At 47.0% G+C, this 12172-nt stretch overlaps 1 protein-coding gene across 1 annotated transcript in view; it reads right to left on the reverse strand.

Annotated features, from left to right (window-relative positions):
• Nucleotides 1–12172, reverse strand: part of CDC45 (cell division cycle 45) — a 753019-nt gene that overhangs the window by 542519 nt on the left and 198328 nt on the right. The window contains exon 5 of the mRNA XM_069620055.1: nt 2069–2215. Coding sequence (XP_069476156.1) covers nt 2069–2215 — 147 coding nt within the window. The remainder of the gene's footprint in view (nt 1–2068; nt 2216–12172) is intronic.

The following is a 12172-nucleotide window of genomic DNA, read 5'->3' on the forward strand; positions in this document are numbered from 1 at the left end:
GCTTTTACCTAGACTCATCCCTGAATATGTGCAAACTAGTCAGCGCAACAGCTTCGGCAACAGCCTACACTTGCAAGCTCATTCGTTCCTGTAGACCTTTCCTTTCCAATAGGAGTTGCATTACGCTAGCCAGAGTCCTGGTACTATCCAAAATTGACTATTGTAATGCACTCTATCTGGGGGCTAACAAACACATCATTAAGAAACTTCAAATTCTACAGAACAATGCCCTGAGAACAGCACTGAGCCTCCCACCCAGACAATATATATTCCCAATTAGACGAGAGAATAACTGGCTCTCTGTCAAGGAACGGATCCACCTTAAAACCGTTTCATTAACGCGCAAATGCCTGAATAATGCAGCTCTGCAGTACCGCATGACTAAATTCCATAAAAGCCATCATGCCCAACTAACGAGATCCTCCAGCACAGGGTGTCTACAAGTACCCAAGTATAGACTTCAAAATGTAGGTGGCAGCAGCTTTCCAGTCTTGGCGGCCCAACTTTGGAATACTCTCCCTAGGACTCTTAGAGCTGACCTACCATTCTACAAATTTAGGAAAGAGCTAAAAAACTGGACCGCCACCAATGATGCACCCTACTAAACTGTCTTACCCAATTGGGCACAATATTGTGAGCCTATGTATATTGTGATCCTATGTAAATAATTGTAAATCTTATCACTTCTTGTAGCATAGCTTCCTGCCTACTGTTACGGTCTAGCCATTTGTGCTGCCTTTTGTATAGAATTTTCTGTATATATGTATCTGTTGTGTTACCAAGAAATTGCATCTCCTTGTATTGCGCCCAGATACCTCAGGGTGAGGCGCGCATTATAAATTATAAGCAAAACAAACAAAAAAAATTATGAGAAACTCAAAATATATGAAGTGGAAGACAGTCTGTGACGGCAATGGAAGAAAATACACAGTTAGGCCTTGTGAACATTTGTCAAGACAAGCGACTGTTGGGCAAGTTAGTGAACCAAGCCTGTCAAACAACAGGGTGCGAGAGTAATTTCCCCCTAATACTACAAATCATTGAATGTTTTAAATTCAAAAGTTCTGCCAGGATACCAGGTGAAGACAAATGTGTGTTGTATAAACTGAAAAGGAAAAGCCATTTATGAACTTTAATGATGTGGCTCACGGGAAAATCATGTCTTGGAAATCTTGAGCTAGGGTTGTGACGTATTAACAGAAGAAAAAGGAAAACATTTTGAACTCTTAAGTGTATAAAGAGAAGGAAATGTCCCTGGGGAGAAAGGTGCCTTTGAAACTAGAAGTAAAGAGAACCCCTGGGGAAGGGAGCAAGCTTCTCAAGCCACGTGAACGAGGAAGTCCTCTTGGAAACTTGGTGATTCTTTTGAACCTGGATGCAAATAACCTAGGGAAGGCGGTTCTCCCTAGAATTGTGAACCTTTGTCCATGAGAGAAAAGCCTTTGTTGAACTTTGACCATTTTTGAACACTCTAGGAAGAGCAGGAACATTACCCTTTGCACCCTAGAGTTATTGTAGAGTGTGAGGGCCCGAATAGGATTACAGTCACAGGAATTACGTTTATTTGGACATCTTGACATTGACAGACCCATTAGCTTTTTGTTAAGGTGGGGAAATTGCTCTTAGATTAGTGATAGTGAGGCATTCTCCTAACTCCTTTTCTTTTAAATAAAAGTCTTCAGCTAAAACCATGTCTAAATGTTGGCTCCCTACGTCGCCTGAACACATGGGTGGGGTTTTATGTCACAAATTCTAATTTGCTGGTTTAGATCATGGTTGCCACAAGGATTTTATACTTGACCAAGCCATAGACTTGGCTTGCATGCAAAGTGCTTAAGGACAAAAAGCCTCTAGGGCTCAGCAGTGGTCAGACTTGAGCCTTCCACTGCGTCATGGGGCGCCAGGACATCCATGCCGAATAAACCACACAGAGAAGCCAATTTGAAATTGTATACACTAAAACAGCTGTGGCCCCAGGAGCATGCAGCTTTCACAATAAGACGCATCTCTGTGAAACCAGGCAACAATGGTACACATCTTTCTGACTTATAACCACTATTACCCTCACCTCATCGTATCGTTGACGTTTCCCTGATGGCTCAGATCCCTCACTTTCATTGCCAGAATCATCTCCTTCCTCGTCTTCATCATCTCTGAAGATGTCGTCATAAGTAGGAATCTCAAGGTCGTCATCCTGCTTAATCAACAACTTTATCTTAAAAAAGAAGAAAAATACATCATTAGCACAAATTCAGCGATTGTGCCGACACAGTATTGAATCCCTTTTCCATGACTTTTTCCTATGTGCCATTCTGAGAAACCATGGTTTTGGGCAGTTTAAAATTATTAACTGGACTTCATTAAGAATGATTTCTAGATTCTGTCCTGGTGGATAGATTTTAGGAGGCCACCCTATTTATAGTGAAGAAGGTAACTATGAGGGGTTAGCCAAAATCCAATCAAGGTAGCAGTGGAGAGGAGTCAAGGTTATACTCCGGTGATAATGAGCCCACACAGTGAAGCACAATTCAATTTAGACAGGCAAGTACAAAAATACCATATTTATTCTAGCCCAAAACAAACTAGAAAATTAAACAAGCAGTTAATATTGGACAACAGTCAATAATATGGGATACATTACTCACCGTAATCGTATTTCTGATACTTGCATCTGCTTAGATTCACATGCTTTGCAAAGGCTGACATCTAGTGGAAGTCGCAGAGTATTGAATATTAAGTTTTCAAAGTTGGAAAAGGGATGTCGACAGGGCAGGAATAATACCATCCCTAATGGGACATGCCCTGTACCCATGATCCCTCACACGGCGAGGTACCTCAGATTATTTTTCTGACAAGAGGGAGTGTACATTTTAAGCATGAACTGCAGATAGAGACCATGAGGTGTGAAAAATCCACGCTTATTTTCCAGGCTCCTTCTACTCCAAGGGGGAGGAAGGGCAGGCGCATGTACATCTAAGCAGATCCAAGCATCAGAAATACAATTACGGTGAGTAATGTATCCCTTCTGAGGCTTGTGGGTCTGATTAGATTCACATGCTTTGCATAGATTAGCAAGCAGTACTATTTGATGGTGGTGGGTTGTTAGAAGGTAGCACTGCAAAGAGATGTTTCAGCACCGCTTGTCCCACCCGTTTACCACCCCTAGAATGTGTGTACAGACAGTAATGTTGGGTGAAAGTGTGTACCGAGCTCCAAGTAGCAGCCTTGCAAATGGCATCAAAGGGGCACATTTGCTATGAAGGCTAGAGTTGCCCACATGCCTAGAGTAGTGCTCTGTGGGCTTAAAGGGCAGTGTTATCTTGGCAAGAGAGTCACAGAGTAGGATGGAGTTGACAATCCACCTAGAAATTGCTGCTTTAGAGATGGGATGCTTTCTTCTAGCAGCTACAGAGACAAAAATACTATTTGTTTTTCTGTCTGTTTTGATTAGTGCCCCTTAAAATTGTTTCACTTGGCTGGGCACTGGACTGGATTTCTTTTCGTTTATGGAGAAGCCCAACTTGAACAGCAGATTGATTGAGTGTTTTCAAGGCAGCTCTTGGGAGAGTCCCCGGTAAATAGCCAGTCATCTATGTAAAGGTACACTGAAATGGACTGCCTGTGCAATTGGGCAGACACCACTGCTAGGACCTTTGTGAATACCCTGGGGGCTGATGCATTGTTGAATGGTAGCAATTTGAATTGGTAGTGCTTGTTTCCCCAATTTGAATCCAAGGTATTTTTTGTGTACTGGCAACACAGAAATATGAAAGTATGCATCGTTCATGCCCAATGTTGCCATGTAATCCCCTAGTCTCTGTAGTGGGATGACCTCCTGTAACATTGCCACCCTGAAACTTTGTGGTGTGGCATACGTATTAGCGGGGTGCGGGTCCAGCACCGGGCACAATGTTAGATTTTTTGGAATAAGGAAGTACATTGTTATGTTACTTGGCATTTATATAGCGCCTGTATATCATTGGTATGATCTCAAAGCGCTGGTAGATTGAACGCCCTTGGGAACAGTAGTTCAAGTCAGTCGAGAGGAAGAGCGTCGTATAGGGTTCGGGTGCACCAGATGTGTGTGCAGCTCGTGTAGTTGGATGATCGCTGCTTCCAAGCGATAGGTGTGGTGCTGAGGATATCAGTAGGATGTGTTCAGAGTCTTGGGGTGGACACCCAGACTGGGTTTTGGCTGCGTTAGGCCTGAGGGACGCCTAAGTGAACAGCTGGCCGGAATGTGCTCAGCTAGCTGTGTTTTATTTGGGCGATTAGGTGTTCATGGGGTCGTGTTCGTATGTGAACAGCTAGGCCAAATTATCAGGGGTCGAGCTGTGTTCTAGTTGAATGATGGTGTATAGTACATTCAGTCCAGCTGCATCCACACCATATATTTCATCCACACCATATCTGCTCCATCAACACCATTGACTTCTTTATTTCTTCCACTCCAACTGCGTGATTCAGTCTGCTCCATCCATCGACTCCATCCTATCCTGTGGGTAGGAACGGAGGTTTTGAATACGAGGCGGAATAGTCTAATTGTGTGTTTCTTCATTGGGTTGCTGGGGAATATCAGACGCATCTTCAGGGTGATCATTGGAGTTATGGGAAGAGCCAGGTTTTTAGTAATTTGCTGAATGACAAATAGTCTTCAGTGTGTCAGGTGGGAGGTGGAAGTAAGTTCCATAGAGTGTGGGCCAAGGCTGAGAACGAGGACCCTCCGATCCTGACCGAGTTGGTGGTTGGGATCACCAGAAGGAGGGCGGAGCTTGATCTTAGGGTGCGGGGTGGGTGGTAAGGTTTCAGCTGGTCTTGCAGGTATAGAGGGCCTGTCTTGTGCACTGCTCGGTGAGTGATGCAGGGTCTTGAAAGTGGCTTGATTTTGTTCTGTGAATGGCACCAGCACAATGGCTCCTTTTTGTAACAGGATACGCGCAAGTCCGATGGCAGAACCTGCCCCCCGCCGCCGCCGCCGCCTCCTCCTGGAGACACCCAGCAGAAGCACCAAAATCGGTCCACATCTCGGAAAACGAGAACTCAAACCACATTTCCAGGGCAACACTCGACAAAAAAGGTCAGACATCCCGGCCAATAACCAATGAAAATTCAACTATCCACAACATTAAAACTAGACACGTGGAACATTAAAGGGGGCAATAACCCGACCAAAACCAGGAAAATGACAATACCTCCGGAGACACAAAGTAGTTATCGCCCTGGTTCAAGAAACTCACCTCTTACCCGGAACGGAGAACCGATGGGCCTGTGACTGGGGTTGCCACAGGTATTTTGCGTCCTACTCCACATACGCCAGGGGAGTGGCAATCCTAATAAACAGAACTCTGAAATTCAAACTGCTCGCAACCAAAAGCGATGAAGAGGGGAAATCACTTCTGGTCCATGGGACTCTGGAAAACACAGAATTTATCATTATAAACTCCTACGGACCGAATACAATAACTTTGATTGGGTAATGACACACCTGGGAGATACAAGATCAGCAACAATCGTATGGGCAGGGGACATGGCCACCACTCTCGACACTAGGGAGGACAGATCACACCCAACGTCCACAACCACCCCCAAAGCAGCTCTCCAGGTTCTCGAAATCTGCAAAGCATATGACCTCGTGGACATTTGGAGGCGCCAACATGGTGAGTCCCGAGACTATTCGTTCCACTCCTGGGTCCACCAAACTAGCTCACGCATGGACTACATCCTTGTGTCCGCACACAGCCAAGATCAATGGACAAAACCAAATACTGCCCAGGTCCATGTCCGACCATTCAGCAGTCACGGTCGAATACACCCCACCAGACCCATTGGGAGGGAGGAGGCACTGGAGGTTTAAGCCCGGGTCCCTGCAAGATCAGGTCTTTGCCGATGAACTCCCTACAGAAATCATATCCTTCTGTGACATCAAGCAGGGCTCAGTTACATCCGCCGGGACCCTGTGGGAATCCCTGAAATGCAACATCAGGGGGGTATGTCTCTCCAAAGAACAAGGTATCTTGAAACTCATTAGAGGAGAACGGTCACTGAGCGAGATCAGACTGAAAGAGCTCGAGCAAATGCAATTAAACTCACCAGAACCACAAGTGCTAGCATCTCTAAAAACCGAACTCGACAAGTTCAGAGCGGCTGCGGAAAGAGAACTAAAATTCCTATCACACGGCCACCAAGTCCGCCAATACGGAGAAAGTCAGAAACCGGGCGCCCTTCTTGCGAGGCTAATAGCAGCAGACCGTAAACCCATGCAGATCCGAAACCTCCAGGGCACCCTAGTGTATATCGAACAAGAAATAGCAGAAACGTTCCGCATTTTCTACCAAAACCTATATGGAACCAACTTCAATGCAACCCGGGAGGAGCTGTCCAACTATTTAGCAGATATAGAATTATACTGGGTAGACGCTATGCTGAGGGAACACCTAAACGCACCAGTTACGACAGAAGAAATCCTCCAGGCCATTAAAAACCTACCAAGCACCAAGGCTCCTGGCCCCAACGGGCTGATAAGCGAGTTTTACAAAATGTTCGCACCCATTCTTGCCCTGTTATTACAACAGGTCTTTCAGGAGACACTCTAAGCCATATCACTACCCCCCGACCCTCCGAGAGGCGAACATGATATTACTACACAAAGCCGATAAACCCCCAGAGGAATGTGGCTCATACAGGCCAATCTCTGATCAATTTAGATAACAAAATATTAGCCAAGATCCTGGCTTCCAGTCTCGTTCCCCTGATGCCAGCATTGGTACTGGCCGACCAAGCCGGTTGTGCCAGGCCGTAATACCACGCTCGGCATAAGACGCATGTTTGGGGTCATGGAGGCACTAGATCCCTCGCACCAAGCGGTGGCGGTCCTCTTAGACGCTGAAAAGAGGTTTGGCTCCATCGAATGGCCATTTCTCTTTGAAATCCTTCAGATTCGCTGGCTTAAAGATCAATCACAGTAAGTCAGTTATATACCCACTCACTCCTGAGACCCACGAATTCCAAGACAATTATGGCTTCAAATGGGAACGCATGAATGTACGCTACCTAGGCATTCACTTAGCCAGAGACCATCAGACCCTGTTCCAAGACAATTACGGTAAAGTAATCCAGTCACTACAGGGGAAAGTAGACAGGTGGAAATCCCTGCCGCTCACCTTATGGGGCCGAGCATCGCTGGTAAAAATGGTGATACTCCCCAAACTTCTTTACTTATTCGTAAACCTCCCTATATTCGTACCCAAAAAAACAGTTCCAACAGTTGAGAAGCATAATCCTGGAACTACTCTGGGCGGGCAAAATAGCCTACAAGCCGCTAATTCAACCAGTAAAAAAATGCGGAATGGCACTCCCCGACATGGAACGCTATTACTGGGCGGCACAAGCCCAATTCCTTGGGCACTGGTACGCCTTGCAATTCATTCGTCCCCATGTCCAACTAGAGCGAGCCTTGGTATCCCCAAATCTGCTTAGAGCAGCTATTTTAGACACAACGCAAACACCGCACAAATCCCTAAACCCGGTACTCTCCACCATAGCAATATGGAAAATAAATAGCATTGAAATGCAACATTCAGACCAGGTTCTCCCCCTTACTCCCGGTAAAATTAATCCCCGGAGTCCCTCTAACCACAGAGAAAGTCTACCTGAATTGGGTAGACAAGCTAAAATTTGAAAACATAGGCGACCTCTTCGTCGATGGGCACTTCCCCACCCCACCCCCCAACAGGCCAAAACTCGCAGAGCCTCCACCGCCCTAGATACGTTGATCTACTTCCGCCTCAGAGCTGCCCTACAAACCAACCATTCTACCCTCGTTTCCCCAACAACCCGCGACTTGACGGCTACTCGACGTGGTTATCCAATCACAAGGAGAGGGTAGGCTGGCCTCAATGCTATATAAATCCCTCATAACAGAAACAGCCCCGAACCTGACAACATCAAAAGTGAGATTGGAAAGAGCCCTCAAGACCTCAATTCCACAGGAAGATTGGGATTATATTTTAACATAAACGTAGAAGGTATCACTGAACACAAGATACAAACTAGTACACCTAAAATTCATCCATCAGGCATACCATACCCCCACCAGAATCCACCGCTTCCACCCCTCAATCCCCCCACAATGCGGCCGCTGTGATGCACCATCGGCAGACTTCCTCCATCTCGCATGGGCCTGCCCAGCAATACAACATTTCTGGACATCGGTATTGGAAAAGACGGCCGCAATAGTAGACACCAATTGATCCCGACCCCAAGATCACTCTATTGGGTCTCACCAAACACCTTCCCCCCACAATGCGTAAACTACAAGGGCTGCTACTACTTTTGGCACGCAGAAGAATTGCAATGTCTTGTGGAAAGGGTCCCACTACGACCACGCAGCAGTGGCTGAAAGACATACTGCCAGGACACGGCAATGAACGTCATCAAGTTATTGCCCCTGCATGCTCGACCACCTGACATCTGGGGCCAGTACATCGCATACTTGCTGTCCTGAAGTCAGTGTCTCCCCCAGAAATGCAACCCCAGAATCCCAAAGGAGTCCCAAGGACGCATGTCCCAACACGACCAATGCAATCACCTGCGAACGGTTCTACGTTATTTTGCCGCTGTATTTTTCAACGCGGGTTTTTTCATCGCCGTTTTTTTTCCCCAAAAACTTTTTTTGGGGGGGGGTGGGGGTTACCCCCCCAAACACCCGTTTTTTTTTTAATCCCTTACACCCAAAACCATGTATTTAATTTTTTAACCCCCCCAAACAGATTTTTTTCGAAATAAAAACGACGATGAAAAAACACGCGATGAAAAATACGGCGGTGAAATGCGTGTATACCCTGCAAACTATTACTAACTCAGGCTCGGGTGTGATCCAGGGAGGTGTGGGGGGGGGGGGGGTGGTGGAGGGGACCCAGGACTAGAAGCACAGTTACTTCCATGTATGTTATGTTATTCGCAAATATCAAAAATAAAGTTTAAAATTTTTTTTAAAAAAATAAGTCTGATGGCAGAGAGGTGTTTCGACGAACTCAGTATCGTTTGGCCACTGTATCTAAGACCCAGCGATCTGATGTTATTCCCTGAAATTGCTGGCCGAAGAGTGTTATGCGACCCTCAACTGGGGACGGGTGGGAGGGAATGCGAATTGGCACGTCATTTGGCGGCAGAGGCCGATGTGCTTCCAGAGGCTGTGGAGCTGCATCTTCCTTCTCTGCGGCGAAATCCCGCTGTTGGAATTGGTAGGATGTTCGAATGTGTGGAGACTATAAAGAGGCACTAGACGTGCTTGCTCAGGATTGGCCTGGTCTCCCCGAACCTTGCAGATGAAAGATTCAGCTTGTGTTAAATGCCCCATTTGGGACGGAGGGCTTACTGAAAATGTCTTATTTGTTTCGTGCTCGTTTTTTGCTGTCTCCAGCTGGTCATTGACAAAGGAGGAGGAGGCCTTCCTCGATGGGCATGTTAGAAAGTGGTGCCTGTGGTATTGGCTTAAATCCTGAGTCCGTAAGCTAGGAATGTCTCTTAAGGAGGGTCCGCTCTGCAATTACTTTACCTGAGGTGTCTTTAGAGTCCAAGACATTCTTTAGGATGTTCGGTGAAACACTCCCCCTCACCACCCTCCCCCTCCCGCCCCCCAAACCTCCCCCTTTGTGGTCATTTTGAGTAGATGGGACTGTGTGGCCTCTGGTACAGAGTGCAGGTGACTTGAGAACCCATCCCACTGGGTGCCGTTATAGCTGGCAAGCAAAGTGGTATTATTTTCTACCCAGGTAAGGTATGCAGCAGAGGTCGTAATGCATTTTCCCCATTGTGTACAATTTTTTGCACTCCTTGTCAGGGGGTGTTCGAGGTCGAGAGTGGAACATCTGCTCTCTTCCGTGTAGTGGTAACTACCCAAGTCAGGCTTAAAGTGTCCCTTAATGTGGAGGGGATCTGAAGTGGAGGGTCTGAAGGCCTTCTCGACCCGTAGGTTAATCGCTCTAGTAAGAGAGGGTGCAGACAGTGAAGGGGAGACCCTCTTATTATGGATTCCAAGAATGGCATGGCTTGGTTGACAGGCCTTTTTCGTTAAGAATATTTTCCACAAAGTCAGTCCCTGTGGGGCTGGATTCGTCTGTGTTTATGTCAAAGTGTTCGGCAGCCTTTTTTAATAGCTCCTATATAGGCTGGTCCGCCATGGGAGAGGAGTGACCACCTTCCTCTACTACAGGGTTCTCTGGGTCGATGAAACTTAGATCTGGGTCGTTCTGGTCCTGTAGGCAAGTATCCTTCCCATCCTGACCGGGGCCGTCTTGATCATCTATCCAGATATCTTGGTCCGCGCTTTCGTGGATTGAATGTCAATAGAAAGTGGACCATGTGAGGTATCCTCGGATAAGCAGACTGAGGGCAAAAAGATAATGTGCCCCCGGTACTGTAGGAGGTGCTGGAGGCTGTGCATTAAGCTTTGTAGCAGTGGGCAACTTTTAGGCTTTGTAGGAGTGAGCAACTTGCTCATGAAATCTATGAAGAATGATATTTTCCCCATGGTGTCTTCAAATTGAGACTGGGTCCAGGGTGTAGCAGACAGAATAGAGGGTGATGTAACGGGTGACTTTGGAACAGGAGGCTCCTTTGGTTTTCTCCCTAGGGCGATTCTTGTGAAAGGCGGAAGCTTGGGGCGTTTCCTCAAACTCTTCGGTGGTCCGAGAAGCCTGTTTGTCGGGGGCAGGGAACTACGAGGTGTTTTTCTGCGTGTGAGTGTGAATTATGCTTTTTTGGTGGCTGTTTCTCCGTCTCAGCTGTCGATTAGTGTTTATGCGCTCCTTTTGCCAGAGCGTGTGTATGAGCGCCATGTGGTAGACGCAGAGGCTGAACCACAGCGGGCGACGTGATGTCTGTAGGGCGGGAGGAGTCAACCGACGGTGCGCCACCCTCTGTCGACCGAGTTGTCAAGGGACAGCTTGGGGGGGGCGGGTGCTTGTTGGAAGAGGAGTGCCGGCGTCGCCAGAGGCCTTCCTCACAGCAGTATGCTGGCGACTGCCTATCTAGGCTGGTGACAGGCGTGTGGGGACTTAAGTTCTGCAGTAGTGTCTTCGAATTCGGCATTCGTGATACGACTTGAATATCCCAGTGACGGACATGGCGTATGCCCCCCAACGTTTGGTCCTGGTTCGGGAGCTGGGATCAGTTGCCGAGAAGTGTCATGACACGCGGCAATTGGAAACCATGGCATATTTGGAAACCCTGCCATTAACGTACAGGTACACTTTTGCTAATGGTCTAGTCGTTCTACCAACATGGCGGACCTCGAATATCTAGCCGACAGTGTCCCTCGCGTTGCAACACGGTTCCTGCTTTGGTTAAGACGGTAGTGCTACTCCCCGCTCAGACTTCTTTGCTTTTGCCCACCTTTCCTGCCCTCTCTTCCATGGGTCTCTCCTTGCTCTCGCATGAGATTTATATTCCTTGTTCTTACTCCTTCAGAGTTCGTATTGCTATATTGTTTCTTTGGAGATCACTGCTTCGCTTGTTCCGGTTCTGCTCTGTGAGTCTGTTCCATTTAGATAGTTGTCTCGATATGTTTGGATTGCCGAAGGACCCTGTTTTTTTTTGTGCCTTTTGGCCTTTTCCCCTTTTGAGGGCTGCACCCAGGGAATCGCACAGCTTTTAATCTAGACTGACAAAGTGGCTTCCTCCAGGGACTGACCTTACCTCTTCGAGGGTCGGCGTGCTGGAAAAAGAAGACGCCCATCACACACTAAAGACTAATCTGAAACAGATTCTGAGACCTCAGGTGAGGAAAGGAACGAAGAGTCTGACAAGAAGCTCAGATTATCAGCAGTCAAATTACTGCATCGAACTCAAAGCTTTTAGAAGAAATCTAACTCAAGTAGCGCACAGCTACGGTTTCCACTAGAGAACAACTTGCCACAATGGCGGAAATAAATCAAAGGGACCTCAACGCGTGAAGGATCATGGATACAGGGTACATCACACTAGGGATAGAATTACAGTCACGCCCTGTCGACGTCCCTTTTCAAACTTCGAAAACCTCATGTGCAATATTATGCAACTTCCACTAACTAGATGTTGGCCAAGGGAAATCTAAGCAGATACACAAGCCTCAAATATATGCGTGTCACCATGGGTGCTTAGAAGCACATTCAATAACTTTAAAGTGGTATTG

The sequence above is a fragment of the Ambystoma mexicanum genome, chromosome 10 (assembly GCF_040938575.1).
Source record: "Ambystoma mexicanum isolate Mex_15411 chromosome 10, UKY_AmexF1_1, whole genome shotgun sequence".
NCBI lineage: Eukaryota > Metazoa > Chordata > Amphibia > Caudata > Ambystomatidae > Ambystoma > Ambystoma mexicanum.